The following is a 20895-nucleotide window of genomic DNA, read 5'->3' on the forward strand; positions in this document are numbered from 1 at the left end:
CTTTATGTCACAATTAGCTGCTGGGTCATTATTTAGTACAACGAAATAACTAGGCTATACCAGGCCACACACACACACACACACACACACCGTGCATTGACAGGTGTTTTCCTGCATGCAGCGTTAATGCACATAGGCGCGTTCACCTGTTTAACCACAAGATGTCAGCATAACTATTTCCAAAGTCCAGTATTTCACAGCCTGACAGTGAAGGTTCATACAAACCTTTTTGAAATAATGGACGCGAAATTACGAACGCTACTACGCTGAAGGTTGGCTGACGAATATTAATGACTTTATGCAGACTTTGCCTGGAAACCGTAATGTTTGTCTCATGAATATTACTTTGGTCGCGCTAATGTTGCTTGATAACCTTCCAATGGCGATGGCTTCTCTGCTGAATATTAATAGATAAGCATTCTCTCCATAGTACGACCCAAAAATTCAGGATCAGGGACCGTCTGCGCCAACGGTGACAGCTGGGATATTTATCATCATGCTGGGAATCCAGACATAAACAGACGGCGTACGCGATTTGAACCTTCTGTTTGGGTATGAAACAAACACTGAATCATATTTACTCTAAATGATGCTGAATCCCTCTCTGCCTGTGCCTTTGGACATTGTCAGGACTGCCGTCATCTTTCTATGAGAAAACCCTCAGAAATCAGTGCAGCCAAGAGGCTTCAGCATGTTTTGAGTAAATAAAGGCATCGAACGATATTTTATATTGTATAACATAATGCTGGAGAAAAGTAAATATAATTTGGTAGACGACTCAATGGATCAGAGGATTCCTGCTGAAGGACATTTCCAGCATGGGCTCACATTCGAGGTGAAGGTAAATATTAAGAAACAAAAATGCACTTGTTTATTAAATGGCTCACAAATTATAGTGTACTTGTTACCATGCAATTGCATTATGAGTAGGCCTATGATGACTTATGCTGATTATACTTAATATGTAATTATCATGTTAAAGGATTGTAACAACTATATTATATTAATATGTAATGTTACATTGGCACTGTAATGTAAGGGTTTACCATTATGTGGCTAACTGTACATATTTCACCTGTTACACTGGCATGAATGCAATTCATTTACTTTTTCAGAAAATGTACTGTTTATCATATGTTACTTGTTTTAACATTTTCTGCCACAGTTCATTGGGAGCCTGGATATTGTGCGACCTAAAAGCAGGATTGAAATTCTGGCCGCTATGAGACAAATACGGGTAAGGGTTCCTGAATTTGTCAGATGAAGGATAGGACAATTATCTTCATAAAGATTCAGACAGTTGACCTTTTTGAAAGAGTGATGTGTGAATAGCATATCTTTCTTGTTCACAAATGACTGATTAACAAGCTTAAGAATGAGGATATTACTGGTAATACATTTTCATTATCTTAATAACTAATAGCTTAATGTCACGATTCGAATTGTATTTAAATTTGTATTTAAATTTGTGACCTAGAAATAGTGCCAAACCTTAATATGTTTTCTTCATTTTGCATTATAGCATGTCTTTATAACATTCCAAAGATGTTTTCAAAGCTCTTAAAGGGATAGTTCACCCCAAATTTCTGTCATTAATTACTCTGACCCTGATGTCGTTCCAAACCCATAAGACTTTCGTTCATCTTCGAAACACAAATGAAGATCTTTTTAAATAAATATGAGAGATTTCTGTCCCTCCATAGACAGCTACACAACTGACAATTTGACACACTCATAAAGAGATCGTAAAACTAATCCATATGAATTGAGCGTTTTAATCCAAATTTTCTGAAGAGACACGATCACTTTATATGATGAACAGATTGAATTTAGGCGTTCATTCTCGTGTTACGCAGCACATTTGAGCTTCTGCAAGAACCAATGAGGTTCATTCTCACGTTACGCAGCACGTTTGAGCTTCTGCAAGAACCAATGAGGTTCATTCTCGTGTTACGCAGCACGTTTGAGCTTCTGCAAGAACCAATGAGGTTCATTCTCGTGTTACGCAGCACATTTGAGCTTCAGCAAGAACCAATGAGATTCATTCTCACGTTACGCAGCACGTTTGAGCTTCTGCAAGAACCAATGAGGTTCATTCTCGTGTTACGCAGCACGTTTGAGCTTCTGCAAGAACCAATGAGGCTCATTCTCACATGTTACGCAGCACGTTTGAGCTTCTGCAAGAACCAATGAGGTTCATTCTCGTGTTACGCAGCACGTTTGAGCTTCTGCAAGAACCAATGAGGTTCATTCTCGTGTTACGCAGCACGTTTGAGCTTCTGCAAGAACCAATGAGGTTCATTCTCGTGTTACGCAGCACATTTGAGCTTCAGCAAGAACCAATGAGATTCATTCTCGTGTTACGCAGCACGTTTGAGCTTCTGCAAGAACCAATGAGATTCATTCTCACGTTACGCAGCACGTTTGAGCTTCTGCAAGAACCAATGAGGTTCATTCTCGTGTTTCGCACTACGTTTGAGCTTCTGCAAGAACCAATGAGGTTCATTCTCGTGTTACACAGTGCATTTGAGCTTCAGCAAGAACCAATGAGGTTCATTCTCACATGTTACGCAGCACGTTTGAGCTTCTGCAAGAACCAATGAGGTTCATTCTCGTGTTACGCAGCACGTTTGAGCTTCTGCAAGAACCAATGAGGTTCATTCTCGTGTTACGCAGCACGTTTGAGCTTCTGCAAGAACCAATGAGGTTCATTCTCGTGTTACGCAGCACATTTGAGCTTCAGCAAGAACCAATGAGATTCATTCTCGTGTTACGCAGCACGTTTGAGCTTCTGCAAGAACCAATGAGATTCATTCTCACGTTACGCAGCACGTTTGAGCTTCTGCAAGAACCAATGAGGTTCATTCTCGTGTTTCGCACTACGTTTGAGCTTCTGCAAGAACCAATGAGGTTCATTCTCGTGTTACACAGTGCATTTGAGCTTCAGCAAGAACCAATGAGGTTCATTCTCTCATGTTATGCAGCGCGTTTGAGCTTCTACAAGAACCAATAAGGTTTGTTGTCCTGCGTCAAGAAGGTTTGGTTGAGCTTCTGTTTATGTTTGCTGATTAATGTTTATATGTGTAAATTAGCCCAAATTAAATCATAGCAACCACTACCACCTTAGCACAAATGGGATCCTCTGACCACAACCCTGTTCTAATACAGCTACAAATACCAGTCTTCAGAGATAAGCCATACAAGAGAACAGTATGGAGATATGATAAGGCTCACTTCTGGGTTACCTTAATGAGAGGTTACCTTACTAACATTAACTGGCCCAGTATTCTCAAGGATGAAGATCCTGAAATCATCTGCACAAACTTTACCACCATACTGCGAGATGCCATGGCATTATATATTCCCAACAAGACCATCACCAAAAAGCCCGGGGATAAAGCCTGGTTCAACGCAGAGTGCAGAAGATTAGCCATGAGAAAAAGAAAGCTTTATCACAACATACGGACCTCCGATGACCCGGCTATGAAACGGAAGTTCCTCAAGGCAAGAGCAGCTTTCAATCAAGCTGAAAAGAGGGCTAAAAGGGAGTATTACACCAAATTGAGGAATGATCTTGCAGATAACTCACTAAGCTCAAAAAAATGGTGGGGCATAGTAAATTCACTTTCAGGCAGAAGTGGTTTCACAGACATCCCTGTCATTGAACACCGGGGTACCACCCACATCAGTGCCAGTGCAAAGGCTAACATCTTCTGCCAAACCTTTGCAGAGAAGTGTACTTTGCTTGATGCATCTGCGCAATCGTTGCCTCAGTGCCAGCAACCAACATCCTCTTTTGCCTATGTGCACTTCAAACCCAAAGACATTAGGAACATTCTTCGCAACCTTGACCCAGCAAAGGCAACGGGACCTGATGAAATACCAACAAAAGTCCTTAGAGAATGTGCAGCAGAATTGGCCAGCCCCCTCAGTCGTCTCTTTCAAATTCTCTTCTCACATGGCGTGTTCCCCAAACAATGGAAAAACGCCAGAGTGATACCAGTACATAAAAGAGACTCAAAATCAGATCCAACAAATTATCGTCCCATATCCCTCCTCTCAGTCCTTAGCAAAGTGATGGAATCCTCAGTTCATAAACAGCTCCAGGGCTACCTCTTCCGTCATAAATTAATTTCTAATAAACAGTATGGATTTAAACCGAACCACTGCACAGCAGACCTCCTTACAGTTCTGTCGCAGACGTGGAACAACATCTTAGACAAAGGAGGTGAGGTGTATATTGTTGCACTAGACATTAAAGGAGCATTCGACCAGGTTTGGCACAACGGCCTTCTGGATAAGCTTTCTGCTAAAGGCATAACTGGGCCATTACATTCTTGGCTACAGAGTTACCTGGAAGGAAGGTCCATCCAGGTCGTGCTCTCTGGTCAGTCCTCATCACCTCAACCAATCAACGCCTCGGTGCCCCAGGGATCCATTCTCGGCCCGCTATTATTCTCCATCTTCATAGACGATGTTGTAGAACAGTGCGATAATAGCATTTTTCTATATGCGGATGATTCCACCATTTACGCCCCAGTAACGACACTTAATGGTCCCAATGTGGCAGCATCCCTAAATAAAGACCTGGAGAATATTCGCAGGTGGGCTGATACCTGGAAGGTCACGTTCGAGCCCAGCAAATGCAAGGCTATGTTTCTGTCGAGAAAGAGGCCTCCATCCTGCCCGGACCTTCTCTTTGGGGCAACCAGAATTTACCTTTTTGAGCAGTTGAATATTCTGGGGCTATGTATCGATAAGAAGTTGCTATGGACTAATCACCTGTCAAACATCTGCAAGCATGCGAGACAGCGTCTTGGAGCTCTGCGCAGGTTGGCCAACAAGCTTGATGTCAAAGATAGGGCCAATGTCTACAAGGCACAAGTCAGGAGTACCATGGAGTACTCATGCCTTGCCTGGATGAACGCATCACAGACCACCCTTGGGCAGCTTGACAACATCCAGAAAAAGGCACTGAAAATCATTGGGGAGGATGAGGACAACGCCCTAAGGAAATATGCAATCAGCCAGCTCAGCCATCGTAGAATTGTTGCAGCAACAACTGTGCTTTTCAAAATGCACACTGAAACCTGTCCAGAGGATCTCAAAGCTCTGCTACCCCCACCTGATCTCCTTTGCCGAACCACTCGAAGAGCACGACCAAGTCATGCCCTAAAACTCCCCAAGTCCAACACCAAATGCTTGGGGAGGAGCTTTCTTCATTCGGCTGTAACAACTTGGAACTGCCTCCCCTGTACTGTAGTAGGTGAAATCACCTCAAAGAATGTTCAGGCCTTCAAGAAAAGACTAAACAAACACCTCCTTAGCAAAAAACTGTAATCTCCTGATGCTTAATGTCACTTATCCTATATATCTAGTCCTGAGTAGCTGCAGATCACGATAGGCTCTCGGAACATGAACTGTTAAAGCCTGTATCTGCTTAAGCTTGAATAAAAAAATAAAAAATAAAAAAATATCATATAAAGCGATCTTAGGCTCTTCAAAAAAAAAATTTGTCAAAACCAAATCATATGGATTAGTTTTATGATTTTAATGAACTTTTTGAAGCATCAAAGAGGTTGAGTAGCTGTCAATGGAGGGACAGAAATCTCTCAGATTTCATCAAAAAGGTCTTCATTTGTGTTCATTTTGGGGTGAACTATACCCTTAATAATTAAACAAGTTTCTCTGAAGAGCTAGTTATAAAAGGGAAACTGATGAATGAAACCCTTTTATTGTGGTGGAAGGTGTTTATTCTGTTAATATGGAACCAGTGTAAAGACCTGTTTGTTCATGTCTTCTCTGCTGAGTCCAGTGTGGCTGTGTTTATGGCTATGAGATTGCACCAGTGTGCTGGCAGCAGCAGCACGGTTTACTTTAATCAACATTGCTCCATCAAAGAGAATATGTTTGTGCAATGTTTAGACATGTTTGCACAACATTTCTCTTCAGGGAGCTTTTCCTGTTGATCAATCATTTGAGTCAGTAGTATTTCATAGCTCTCAATTTCTTTCAGATATCGCTTTCTATATCATGTATTTAAGGAGAACTAAGAGCAGCAGAACAAACACGCTCCTTAAAAATAAGCTCGCATTGCTATTGGTCCATGTTAGCGGTAATCAAAGCTTTGGATAAAAGAGAGTTTTTTAACCCAGACACATTTTAGTATGCCTAGTGCATCTCCTTTAATCCCACTCCTGTGGATTTCCTAGTCTTTGATTACTTATGCAGTTCTCCAAAGACTGCCAGTCTTCTAAAAGCAAAAGCATCTTCATTAGAGGTTGATATCTTTCTTGATAGATTGTCTTATCATTGCAGGTTGCTCAAGTTTTCCTTTCCTAGACACTTAGAAGAATCTATTTGATTTGAGATATATGTGTTATAATTCACAATTTTCATACTTGTGTGTTTATTTATACATTATGTAGTGACTTTATCGAAATGCTACTTTGAGTTTGCTTGTTACAGAACCAGTTATTCTGTAAAATTAAGTGATGTGTCTTACTCAAAGGCTAAGTAGCGATGAATTTATTTGTTTCATCTGGTCTTTTTATACGTCTCTCACTGTTTACTGACCTATATGTAGGCTGTTAGAAAAATGACACCTTTTATGTTCGGGTCAAAAACGACCCATATAGACTTAACTGTATCTTCAGAAATGTTACACCACTCTCCTATTTATTTTTGTATGTGAAAACTGATAGTGCTTGCTTACCTAGATGTTTTCACAATATTCTTAGTCTTATAAAATTATTTCACTTATTACTCACATCTCATCAGTGGTGGTACAGATACATGTATACAGATTATGAGGATGTGACCCACACATAACATGAGAATGTATACAAACATTTTGACATTCCAGAAATATAAATTAAATATTATAAAATCTTTGTTTTTCAAAAAAAAAAAAACATAAAAAAAAAAAATAATTTAAAAAGAGATATATTTTTTACAATGTTTTTAATTCTCAACTGGGTCAAAAATGACCTGAACAGAACAGGTGGTGAGCATGATAAAGTTTATATCATGATTCATGTTTATTCAATCAGTTTTCAATTCAATTTTTATGCATCATTTTCAGTATGAGTTTAAAATTAAGAACATAAAGAAGAAGAAAGTCAATCTTATTGTGTCAGTGGATGGTGTCAAGGTAGTTTTGCGGAAAAAGAAAAAGGTGAGCTCTTTCAGCGTTTCTCATAATTTCATTAAAAATATTAATTTTAATCATTTAATTAATTTAATTTATAAATATAAATTAATGTTGTGTATTTTGTACAATTATATACAACTGATTATTATAAATTATGAATATATTTCTTGACTAAAAATGTACTCAATATTTGTGTTAGAAATATGATTATAGCTGGGATGAAAGCCAAGTGACACTGGCCCAAGACCCCATTTTCAGGTAATTTTACCACATTTTATTTCCATAGAGTTTATTACAAATTTTATTCTTGACTGGAGTGACATTGCCTATGGGGGTTTGATGACCTTCACCATTGTACACGCACACGTCACATCAAAATCATTTGGCTCCGTGAGCTGCAACAAAAAGCAGAATGTCTTCAAAATCCCCATAGCAACAAACAGTCTCCAGCGAGCATAAGCGGATTGTTAAGCAGTAACATCAATAGACTAGTGGCAGTCCACTTTAGTTATATTGTATTAAACAATACAGTACCAATCAATACCAACATCGTTCTGAAATGGATCCATTTCTTGAGTTTTAGCTTGACACTAATTTAATGTAATATTTTCTGTTGTATGTCCAAAATCTGTAGTTATTTCAAAAATGTATTGAGCACATGTAATGTACTCCTGTAATGCCAAAGGGACCAAGTCAGTGAAGAGCATGTTGGCCTTGTTGTTGCCATGGCAATGAGACAGTTATAAGGTCAATTGCTGTAGCTTATTAGTCATTTTTTTCTTTTCAGAATATTTTACGTCTCACATGACTCACAGGACCTGAAGATATTCAGTTATATAGCCAGAGACAAGAAAAGCAACGTGTTCCGCTGCAATGTCTTCAAATCCAAGAGAAAGGTAAACCTCACTATAATGAAGGAAATCCTCTAGACATTTGATAATACTCCATTTGGCACAAATATGTTAATAATATTGATTGGTTGTCCAGGAATAAAAATGGCAAAATGGGACATCTTAGGGGTGAATAAATTATGCTGGACTTCAATTATTTAGTTGTCATCTTATTCATCAGATGATTTAAAGTAACAGGGATCAACAATAAGGATGGCCATCTGGTCCAGGACTAATGTGAGAGAGTTTTGGGTCGGCTGATGAAACAGTCACTAGCCCGTTTGGGTCAGTGCTGTCTTGCCTCTGAAAATATTACATTAGTTCATATTGTCCATACATTTTTTTGTGCCCTGCAGACTTAAACATTTGGTTTTCATTGGACGTAATCTAGATTTCTGTTACATTATCTTTGTGGCAATTCATTATCTTAATGACAAATCAGCAGAATTGTTAATAGCTGCTGGCCGACAAATGGTAATGAAAATAAAGCTGCAAGCAGCAATTACTGGGCTGAGCCCTGCCCAACAATCGCATTGTTGTGAGGAGGCCAAGATGGAGTCGTTAGGATCCATATGCAGTTTAATAAGTAAGAGCGAAAACAGTAAAACGAAACAGGCAGGGGTTCAGTACACAAAGATAGATAGATAGATAGATAGATAGATAGATAGATAGATAGATAGATCGATAAAGATATTGTAATACAAATTATTTGTACATTTTTTTTATACAAATATATAAAGAAGATATATTTAAAGAAACTTAGATTTAGTCTTTTTAAACTTTACATTTAGATGTAAATATTACGTACAGCAAATAAATAAAGAATACATTGCTAAATGCAATGGCAAAAATTACTATGAATTTTCTACACACACATAATAAAGTTTCTCCAAATCCACAATTTTTTTTATCAATTTTGATATAATTGAAACAATACCATTTATGACTATTCTTAATAATTCTGTTGCAAAAAATTTGTCTCATGGGATTTTTTTGAACAGCAACAGGTTAGCCGTTTTCTCCAGAAAAAGAAACTGATTTTGGCATAAGCTACTTGATATGAGTCTCTTTGGCTTGGGTTTTTTGTCCAGAGCACCAGGGTCCATCTAAAATGAACTAATCCATCACTTTGACAGCACTGCTATAATGTGTAATTGACTTATGGGTGTAATGTTCTCCCTCTCTCACTCACTCCTTCTCTTTCCCTTATATCTGTCATCCTCTTCTATAAATCCCTCTTTCTTTCTCAAATGTTAATTAATTCTTCTGTCTCTCCCAGTACAGCTTTTTTTGTCCCATATCAAACAAAAATCCACAGATGTTTACCTGCATGTGGAAAAGCACGTTTGACATGTTCAATAAACCTTGGTTGCTTAAAGATCTACTGTCTGTCTCAGAGCCAAGCCATGAGGATAGTGCGGACCGTGGGTCAGGCGTTTGAAGTGTGCCATAAACAGAGTCTAGACAATGCCGACGGTGAGAAGACATTGACCTTAACTTACATTTCATCTGAAGTGTTATTGTTTTGCCATTTTCATAGAAGACAAATTAAGATCAGTCATTAAAATCATAACCATCAAATAGTCTATATTGTTATGTGAACTAGATACTTTCCATTGATTATTTTGTAATTGGCAGCATGGCTTGTAAAAGGAGAAGAGGAGAGAAGCAAAGATGAAAATCCGGTTACTGGCAGCACCACTGAGAAATCAGGCAACGCTGGCCTGGAAAAAGATGACAAGGTAAAGTCCTCTGCCTGACTATCAGGTTGATATGGAGTTTTTAACAAGTTCCCACAGCCAGCAGAATATCAAGAACAAATATGTGTTCAAATTCTTCATTTTTCCTCATCGATCTTTTTCACATTTTCACATTGACTCAATAAAATGTTTACCAACAGAAAACCATACTTTTTAGAAGAAATTAGAAGAAAGAAGATGTCTGAGGTGTTGTCTCTTTAAATATAGCTCAAGTTTTCCCTGTTTTCTGTTATTTATAGATGCTCATCCCACATGGTTTTTAGGGCAGAAACTGGGCCATGATCAAAATTAGGGCTAAAAATGGATATTTACTAGACAGTTGTCTAAAGTTTAGTTCAAATAATCTTTGGAATCTTATAATAACACTTAAAAGTGAATTTTAGACATTGATGGTAGTTTCTTTCCAATAAGTCTTGTTTATTAACATGCCAACTGTTTCCAGCAATGATGGGGCTAATTTATGAATTATATATTTTAGGATACACATTTTAGACACTTCTAGAATTTTAGCTTTACTCTAATGAATAAGAAATGAAAGCTGTCCATGCTGACACGTATTAGATCACTGGGGACTTTTTAGGAAACTGCGCTTTCACAGAGGTTAAAGCTTTCATGTACTTGTAATGGTTTGCAAAATTACTTTGATACAGCAGAAGTTGTCTGTTCTGGAATCTGTTCTGTGGATCTGCTGATCTTCTTTCATTTACAGCAATCATAAGAGCGAACATATGAGACCAGTGTTTTTAATTTTTTATGTTCCTCTGGGCCTAAGGGGCTGTTTACACGACACCTTTTTCAACTAAAAAGTACAACTTTTTATGCGTTTTGCCCGTTCATTTACACGTCAAGGGCGTTTTGGTTGTCTGAAAACGCTAACTTTTGAAAACTGGTTTCAAAGTTGCAAGTTTTTGAAAACGGTCTCCGCGTAAATCAATTTACACCATCCAATCAATTACCCATGGGCAGAATAAAGTCCTGCACAGGCCGCACTACATATTTTCATTCGAGAAGCCGTTACACTCAGATATACGTCACAATAGGGAAGAACAGACAATCACAACTTCAGTTTCATGCCGACTTTTACTTACTGTACTTTAAGAGTCAAGAGTCAAGAGGCATTTATTTGTCATTTGCATAGTTAACACTAGGGAAAAAACTGTGCATTGAAATGCTTGTGACGAGGCTCATACATATAATGACAATAACAAGACATAAAAGACATAGACTTATGTGAATAGCACAGAGATTTTTGAGTGCAAGTACAATAAAAGTGCAAGTACAATAAAGTAAAGTAAGAGCATCATGTATTCCAGTCTTAGATGAAGGATGGTTGGCTGTTAAGCAGTCTGATGGCTTGAAGATAGAAACTGTTCTTCAATCTAGTTGTCCGTGATCGAATGGATCGTAAGCGTCTGCCAGATGGCAGTATGGCAAACAGGTGATGAGCAGGGTGAGTACAGTCCTTAATGATGCTGCGAGCCTTTCTCAAGCAGCGAGTTTGATAGATGTCCTGTAAGGATGAGAGTTTATGTCCAATGATGAGCTCTGCTGTTCTCACCACTCGCTGAAGAGCTTTTCGGTCCAAAGTAGAGCAGTTGCGTACCATACCGTGATGCAGCCGGTCAGAATGCTCTCTATAGTGCAGCGGTAGAAATTTGACATGATGTTTGAGGAGATGCCAAACCTTTTTAGTCTCCGCAGGAAGTAGAGACGCTGACGGGCTGTTCTCACTATGGTCTCTGAGTGTAGGCTCCAGGAAAGATCCTCAGAGATATGAATGCCAAGGAACTCTTGAGACAGTTAAGGAGCTCTTAACTGTCTCTACTATCTCTCCATTAATGTAAATAAGAGTGTGACTCTCTCTCTGTGACTTCCTGTAGTCCACGATCATCTCCTTGGTCTTTCTGACATTTAGAGAGAGATTGTTATCAGCACACCATGATGTGAGTGCATTAACCTCATCTCTGTAGGATGTCTCATCACCATTAGTGATGAGTCCTAGGATAGTAGTATCGTCAGCATATTTGAGGATGATGTTGGAACTATGCTTAGCAGAACAGTCATAAGTGAACAGGGAGTATAAGAGAGGACTGAGTACACATCCCTGTGGGGCACCAGTGTTGAGTGTGAGTGAGGAGGATGTGTGATTGCCAATTCTAACCACTTGGGGTCTGCCGGTCAGGAAATCCAGGACCCAGTTACATAAGTGACTGTTAAGACCCAGATCTTTCAGTTTGGCTATAAGTTTGGTAGGAATGATGGTGTTGAATGCAGAGCTGTAATCGACGAACAGCATCCGCACATAGGTGTCTCTTCCTTCCAAGTGTTCCAGGGCAGAGTGTATGGCCATTGCAATGGCGTCATCAGTGGATCTGTTAGACCGGTAAGCAAATTGGAATGGGTCCAGAGTGTCAGGCAGAGAGGAGCAGATGTGGGATTTGACTAACCGTTCGAAGCACTTCATGATCACTGATGTCAGTGCTACAGGGCGGTAGTCATTCAGGCAGGAGACAGATGTTTTTTTGGGAACAGGGATGATGGTAGTTTGCTTAAAGCATGTGGGGATCACTGTTAGACTCAAGGAGAGGTTGAAGATGTTGGTGAAGACATCTGCTAACTGGACAGCGCAAGCCCTCAGGACACGTCCATGTATGCCATCTGGACCTGGAGCTTTCCGGCCGTTGACTCTCTTGAAGGCCTTACTCACTTCGAGCTTCGTTAGAACCAAAGGGCAGGTGTCAGGGTCAGCAGGTATTTTCACTGCAGGGAATGTGTTGCCTGTCTCAAAGCGAGCATAGAATGTATTCAGCTCATCTGGTAAAGAGGCAGACAAAGACACACCACTGCTTTTCCTTCCTTTGTAGTCCGTGATATAGCGCAAACTGCTCCACATGCGTTGGGGGTCAGAGCCATGATAGTCTGACTCCACTCTGTCCCTAAAGTCTCGTTTGGCTGATTTGATGGTTCTCTGAAGGTCATACCTGGACTTCTTGTAAGCAGTTAGATCCCCAGAGTTGAAGGCAGCAGTTCGTGCTCTTAATTTGGCACGCACCTCACCGTTGACCCATGGTTTCTGGTTTGGAAATGATTTAACATTAATGGATGGGACAACATCCTCTGTGCATTTGTTAATGTAGCATACCACAGAATCTGTGTATTCCTGTGTGTTGTCTCCTGCTGCATCATGAAACATCTGCCAGTCTGTGGATTCAAAACAGTCCTGCAGTGTGGAGATGGCATCCTCACTCCATTTGTGAACTGTTTCAGGCATTGTCTGTAGGCTGGTAGCAGCAATATGCTAATGTGGTCACCTTTGCCGAATGCTGGACGGGGGAGAGGTTTATAACTGTCCTTTAGTGTTGTATAGCAGTGATCTAATGTCTGATCACCTTGTGTGGGGAAATTTATGTGCTGGTAGAATTTGGGAAGAACTTTCCTCATATTCACCCTGTTAAAATCCCCAACAACGATGAAAGCAGAGTCAGGATGAGCAATTTCTAATCCATTTATGGTACTGTACAGTTCGTCCAATGCTTTAGTTTTGTCCACTTGAGGCGGGATATAAACAACTGTAATAATGATAGAATTAAACTCCCGCGGGAGGTAGAAAGGGCGCACTTTAAAGCCACACTAAGTAGAAATTGTGTTTTTGTCAAACAGTGACCCCTAGAGTCGCTGTGGAATACTTGCACTGTCGTAAATATATTATATTATAACGTTTTTACATGATTGCAGCTAAATCACAAGTAAATAGTCTATAGTCTAGGCCTACTGTATAATTTAATTTGTGTTGTTTTTATTGGAATGTAAACATTACAAAATGCCAGATAAAATCAATTAAGTTAAATGTGCGTCGCATTATTTCATAACATTGGCCGTTATGATGTCATTAGACATGATTATTGCAATTTATCATAACAGTTTGCAAATTGTGCTCGTTTACACTATTTACAACCTCTACGTTAGGCTTATTTATGTCCTGATAATTATGTGAGATATTGAAAGCTGTTCTCATGATAGTTGCAGGAATCAACGTCAACAGTGATAAATACACGTGATAAATACACCTCACAACACCTGAGTTCAGCTGGCAAACTAATTCGTGAGGCATAGCGATCTGATTTATCAAAACGATTCCATTTACACCTGGTCACATAAATGTATTTTTGCGAAACGGATTTAAATTCGATCTTCAATTCTCGCGCTATATGCAGATTTAATGGAGTGCACGTCACCGAAAGCAACAGATATGAGCTGCATTTTATAGATCATCAGCTAAAATTTCAAAATCAAAGACCGCAATAAGAGAGAGCAGTAACAGCCCTGGTAAGATCATTTCGTTTCTTTACTTTTAATGATGAAGATTGTGTGTTAAGCGTCTGCGACTTACTTTCACTTTGATTTGCGATAGTTTGCACGTTGGCTTAATGCAGTTGCTCATCTGCGGTGATGCGTGTTCCAGCGCGTCGTCATATCTGGATATAACATAGCCTATAACACGCTCTCACACGTTTTTATTTTTTTATTTTTTTAGCATTTTTGGGAGGAGTACAATTTACATATGTGGTTTCAACAACCATATGCATTTACACTTGTCCAGTTTCGTCTGGAATGCGTCTCAGACCTCCTCCTGAAGTGGTTTGAGGGATCGGATTCAAATCCGTCTCAAATGCGTTTCGGAGGGCATTTAAACCTGGACTTTTCACGATCAGATAGCTATCCGATCTGAGAAAACGCATGAAGTGGCCAGGTGTAAACAACCCCCATAACAAAAACATACGCACGAAAGCCGAAAACAAACGCTGGTTGGCCTCTCACGTCCAAATTTGACGAAGTGGTGGGGGAAGTGACGTATGCCGTAAAGCAGTCGAATTTTGTAGTTCTTTTTGTGCTCTGGTTACTACCCAAATCCCGAAGTTACATAGTGCCAGTAAAAGCGATACAGACCCCGTCAGGCTATGGCAGACGTGTCATTCAACCTATTGTAAGTCGATGTACCATCACAAGGATCTTGGAAATATATTATGAAGGTTGAAAAGTTACATAGTGTTGCTTTAATGGAGAGTAGTTCGCTCTCAGGGGAGCAGTGTGTAGATAAAACTGTAACATCAGTGGCCCAGCGAATGTTAATCATAAAGCACACACCTCCACCTCTGCTCTTACCGGAGTTTAGCGATCTGTCATGACGAAAAACTGAGAATCCAGGCGGTGTAATGGCCGTATCGGGTACTTCTGAGTGTAACCACGTCTCACAGAAAGCCAGAACGCAGCAGTTACGAATGTCCCGCTGGTGTGTGATTCTCGCATTAAGTTCGTCAAGTTTGTTATCCAGAGACTGTATGTTGGCTAACAAGATGGTAGGGAGAGGAGGATTGAAACTTCTTTTCCGCGATCTGCATAGAATTCCAGCACGCTTGCCTTTCCTCCTTTTCCGACGGTGTCTTAGAATGCAGGCCGGCAACAGTGGAAGCGCGTAGACGCTGAAGCTGGAGTACTGAGGTAGCGTTGTTTCCGAACCAAAGTTTAAATTAGATTGGATGTCCAGTAGTGTTTGTCGATCATACAGGATGAGAGTCTGTACTGTCTGAGCGAAAGTATGTATAAGTAGTAACACGAATAACACAAAATAACACAAAAAACAACAAAGTTTACACAGAGCGCTCGTCAGCGACGCCATCATAGCGGCACGCCGGAAGTGAAATCATGTCTTACTAGCTCAGTATCTAAGCAGGTGATTGAAAGGTTTTACCTTCAAACTCACAAAAGGGTCCATCCATAAACTATTGGGATCTTAAATAAGAAACACCAGGCCACTCCAGTAAGAGTTGTCACTGTAATAAGTATATTGTAAGTGGATAACATGTTCCATAATTCAAGATGGCATGGCTATCATGTGATGACATCTTACTGTTCTTGAATATGATTGGTTGATAGAAAGAAAACGGTCACTCCTATTAACCTTAACAAATAAACTAAACTATTCTCAATGTGTGATACATTTCAAAATAACTAATAGATTCCAAAGTGTCAATCATAGTTCATGCACATGGTTGATTATTAGGTACTAATTAGCTTAATTGGCCCTCATTTGCAAAGCAAATGTCAACTTAAAGGTAATAAACAGCATGTATCTCCTACTTTCTCCATGCAGGTGTGTGAAGCACCAGTGCTGGTGATGGAGTCTCTTCTCTCCAGCCCTCTAACTGTGAGCCATCAGGTGCAGCTCCTGCAGAGGCAGTTACAGCAGCAGGAGCAGAGGAGTCAAGCCGCCTCCGCACAGGTCACATCACATGTCTAAATGCTTTCTCAGATAGATAGATAGATAGATAGATAGATAGATTGATTGATTGATTGATTGATTGATTGATTGATTGATTGTTGATAGTGGGATCAGAGACTTGAGGGTGGCCTTTTTTGACATGGGGCATTAAAGGAATAGTTCACTTAAAAATGAAAATTGAAATATAAGATATTTTATATTATATTATAGACACAAAAGAAAATATTTTGAAGAATGTTGGTAACCAAACAGTTGATGGACCCCATTGAAGTCAATGGGGTCCATCAACTGTCTGGTTACCGACATTCTTCAAAATATCTTCTTTTGTGTTCAGCAGAAGAAAGAAATTCATACAGGTTTGAAACAACTTGAGATTGAGTGAATGATAACAGAATTTTCATTTTAAAGTGAACTATTCCTTTAAGTAACCACCCAAAACACATTGTGCCTTGGCAACCACCCAGAATATCCTATCATCTTAGTGGCAGGTTTTGCACCGGTAAGCACTATTCTTCTTACAGAAGTGTAACAATCTAATTGTTGTTCTGTAGGTGGTTCTGCTGCAGCAGCAGCTGTCTGTGGAGACCAGCGCCAGGACGGAGGCTCAGGCGAGAGTCCAGCAGCTCCTGCAACAGAACACTGAACTCCTGCAGCATCTCTCGCTTCTGGTCAAACACGTACAAGAACTGGAGCTTCGCACTCAACCACACAAAAACTCTCCCTGTGAGTCTAGGGTTATATTCCTTTAAGAGATCTATCTCTTTACTTCTTTTGTGTCAAGTCAAATCACCTTTATTTATATAGCGCTTTATACAATACAAATCAAAGCAGCTTTATAGTCATACAGCCTGGCACACAGCTTTATCATGTGTGCCAGGCTAAAGGATAATTCAGTCTGTTTCAAAGAATAGTTCACCCTAAAATTAAAGTCCTGTAATTTACTCCTGATCACGTTGTTCCAAGTCTTCTTTTTTTACTTTCTTCTTTCCACTGATCACAAAAGTAGAAATTTTGAAAAATGTTCGTGCTACTCTTTTCCATATAATGAAAGTCTATAAAAGCACCAAAAAATGTGTCCCAGGCCAGGCTTGACCTCAATACTATCTGTAGGCAGTGGTTTGTAATATTTACACCTACAATTTTGTGTATGTTTGGATATATGTTAAGCGTACAATAGGAATGTGCTGACAGCATTTAAAACATTTTAAGATTTTTGTATGTACGTATGTACAGCTTTAGTAGTAAAAAATCTTTACTAATCCTTTATATTCTAAATATTTTTTGTGTAGGTAGATTTTACTATTTTATATGCTATCGTTTTATATGCTAAAAGTTTGTGGTGAGTAAGATTGTTGTTTTTGAGATTGTTTTAAGATTGGAAAGAAATTAATACATTTATTCATCATAAGTGACAGTAAGGGCATTTATAATGTTACAAAGGATTTCTATTTCAAATAAATGCTGTTCCTAAAAATAATGTATCACAGTTTTCTCTGAAATATTGAGCAGCACAACTGTTTTCAAAATTAGTAATAATAAGTTAGTAATAAAAATGTTTCTTGAGCAGCAAATCAGCATATTAGAATGATTTCTGAAGGATCATGTGACACTGAAGACTGGAGTAATGATGCAGAAAATCCAGCTTTGACATCACAGGAATAAATTACATTTAAAAAACATTGCAATAGTAAACAGTTATTTTAAATTGTAATAATATTTCACAATATTACTGTTTTTACTGTATTTTTGATCAAAGTAATGCAGATAAGAGACTTTTCCCTTTCAATTTTTTGAAGGTAGTATAAATATTTTATGATAAAATTTTTATTGATTAAAGTGAAAGAATCCTTTAATAGAAGTTGAATACTGCATCAGAAATTTGCATCAGAATATAATCAACCTGTCATTTTCAAAGAAGGTAAATGTGATGACACCATTCTCTTACTGACTATCCCATTATGCCATTTCCTCCATGAAGTGGGATCTCAAGACAGTCTACTGGAAATCGCCCTGCGTGCCAACATGCCAGCTGCATCGCGTGACCCCAACCCGAATCCCCCCCCAAGCGCTCGAGGGGGCTTCCCTCTCTCAAACAGCCTGGTACGGCTGGATGGCTTTAGTTTCTTCACAGAATCTTCAGACCAGGAGAAGAAGCCGGAGCAGGACCGTGACTCAGGTCAGGGTCAGGATGAAGATCAGTCAGGAGGTTGCTCTCCTCCAGGAAACCAGTTCCTCAGCGCACTGGACACAGCTGGATTCAGAGAGTCGGGTATCGCATCCGGTTATGAGTCTAACACGGATGAGAGCGATGACCGGGACAGCTGGGGCCAGTAACTGTGTGCATCTGTGTTTGTGAGAGACTGTTCCTGCTGAAAAAAACAGCCCACACCAGCAGGGGTAGCAGCTAAGCACTTTAGCTTTGTGAAGAGAGTTTTGCATTGCAGCTTCAGCTGTCAGAATGATCACCTTATGTGCTTGTATATAAAAAAATAAAAAAAAACTGAAAGATGTTAAACATCCCACTGTTTAATTATGCAGATCCTAGCCAGTGTGTGTTCAGGTTGTTGTGCTCAAAAATCAAACAAACAGTATAAAACATTTTAAAATTGTGCCATTATTTTCTCACCCATGTGTCATTCCAAGCCTGTAAACATACAATAAACTTGTTGAGTTCAATCAATGTTGTTCTGGGCCCAATTGACTTGCATTGCATGGACAAAAAAAACAAATCTTTCACAAAATACAGTTCAAATGTTTGGGTTCAGTAAGATAGTTTTTTTTTTTAGGAAGTTAATACTTTTATTGTGCAAGGATGCAATTGATCAGTAAAGTGACAGTAGACTTTTATAATGTTACAAAATATTTCAAATAAATATTTCAAATAAATGCTGTTTTTTTTTTTACTTTCTATTCATCAAAGAATACTTAAAAATACATCACGGTTTCCACAAAAACATTAAGCAGCACAACTGTTTTTAACATTAATAATAATTTTTTTCTTGCGCAGCAAATCAGCATTTCTGAAGGATCATGTGACACTGAAGACTGGAGTAATGATGCTGAAAATTCAGCTTTGTCGTCATAAATAAAAAATTTAAATACCTTCAAATAAATAAATAAAAAGTACTTGGTTACTAACGTAACGTCGGTTCCCTTAGATAACGGGAACAAGTACTGCGTCGCTAGACGCAATGGGAAAACTCCCTTTTCTTCGATTACTGAAGATTATAGACCTTATGTAGCCCCGCCCCTTTTTAGCGCTGCGCTCATTGTCTTTTCACTTCCGGTCTGTATTTTCGATTTTCGAAAATTTTCCGATTCTGCGTGTTTATTATGACCGCCGCTAGCGTAGCTAGCGAAAGCGGTCATATAGGGATTGTCAAAGTTTTTTTTTTTTTTTTTTTCGTCATCTACTGAATTTTTCGTCAACGATACCAGGGACACCGAAACACCGGGGAACATGAAATTTGGTGGGCATGTAGCCCCACTAGACTTTTACGGAAAAATTTCGTTTGGTCCCCGGGGGCCACTCCCCCCCCGCGCTGGGCCCCCCCAAACCCAAAAAATGCAGTTTTTCCTAAATAACTACCTGAACCGTGGCACCGAGGATGAAGAAATTTTTATGGTATGTTGGTCTTAAGGGCCCACATCAACCTAGCCCATAATCGATTGTCAAAGTTTTTTTTTTTTTTTTTTCGTCATCTACTGAATTTTTTCGTCAACGATACCAGGGACACCGAAACACCGGGGAACATGAAATTTGGTGGGCATGTAGCCCCACTAGACTTTTACGGAAAAATTTCGTTTGGTCCCCGGGGACCACTCCCCCCCCGCGCTGGGCCCCCCCAAACCCAAAAAATGCAGTTTTTCCTAAATAACTACCTGAACCGTGGCACCGAGGATGAAGAAATTTTTATGGTATGTTGCTCTCAAGGGCCCACATCAACCTAGCCCATAATCACTCATTCGTGATTTGCGCCCCTCCCATAAAAAATGAAAATGCAATATTATTCTGCTTTAATCGCCCCTATCTTCAGTTGAGATCTTCAGAACTGCACCATATTTCATGTGTATGATTAACTTGACATCCTCTGGGGGTATGCTAAGTTTCGTAGAATTTCATCCATGGGGGGGTATAAAATAAATTCATTTATGTGCACATTTAGTGACTGTACACTCATCGGCCTGTAGATGGTGGTGTTGAGCGAAGGGTTGCTGGTTTAGGATGATACTGTCACTAAGGTAAGGTCCCGAATTAGGCGGGACGTTCCGCATTTTGGGCCTAATTTATTTGTCCCTTGCGTGACCTCCCGTGTCCCGTTTTTTGACAAGCTGATAAACCACTGACTGATACAACAGCAACAGCAGCAGTGCTGACCACGACACTTGAGAATGATCACCGACACCTGTCATCATCCAATCACAGCTTTTTTTAATCACTGTTTTGAGACAAATCATTGTTTGATTTGCGAACATCCTCTGCCGTCTGGTCGCTTCCGCTTCAAGCCGGACTCGTCTCGCGCTAACGGTAATTTCCTTTCACTGTCCACGTTTTGATTTCGGCTAATCAATTTTGGCGAATGCAAACAACGTGATTATTGTTCATGAGTCTAACATCCAGCCACGCAAGAAAACATGTAATCTACCTGAGGGAATAATATGCTCAAAAAACATTTCTGATTATTATTAATGTTTTAAAGCTTTTAGAAAGTACATAGAAAGCTTTTGTAACATTGTCTTAACTGTCACTTTTGATTAATGTAATGCATCCTTGCTGAATAAAAGTAGGCAATTACTTTCTTTATTTTTTTT

The 20895-nt window shown here is 39.4% G+C and overlaps 1 protein-coding gene across 2 annotated transcripts; it reads left to right on the forward strand.

The window, feature by feature from the left end:
• Nucleotides 1-260: 260 nt before the first annotated feature.
• On the forward strand, nucleotides 261-18763 carry nos1apb (nitric oxide synthase 1 (neuronal) adaptor protein b). Of its 2 annotated transcripts, none has more exons than XM_084118818.1 (10): nucleotides 261-841; nucleotides 1166-1237; nucleotides 7085-7177; nucleotides 7353-7411; nucleotides 7941-8049; nucleotides 9423-9519; nucleotides 9682-9785; nucleotides 15955-16083; nucleotides 16635-16806; nucleotides 18062-18763. In XM_084118818.1, exons 1-10 carry the CDS (start codon nucleotides 743-745, stop codon nucleotides 18415-18417), a joined length of 1290 nt encoding a protein of 429 aa, XP_083974944.1. In that variant the 5' UTR covers nucleotides 261-742; the 3' UTR covers nucleotides 18418-18763. The 2 variants fall into 2 exon arrangements, with proteins under 2 accessions (XP_083974944.1, XP_083974945.1); XM_084118819.1 differs by having other exon boundaries at nucleotides 9441-9519.
• Nucleotides 18764-20895: the final 2132 nt, after the last annotated feature.

This window comes from Abramis brama, assembly GCF_963993115.1.
Source record: "Abramis brama genome assembly, chromosome: 7".
NCBI classification, from domain to species: domain Eukaryota; kingdom Metazoa; phylum Chordata; class Actinopteri; order Cypriniformes; family Leuciscidae; genus Abramis; species Abramis brama.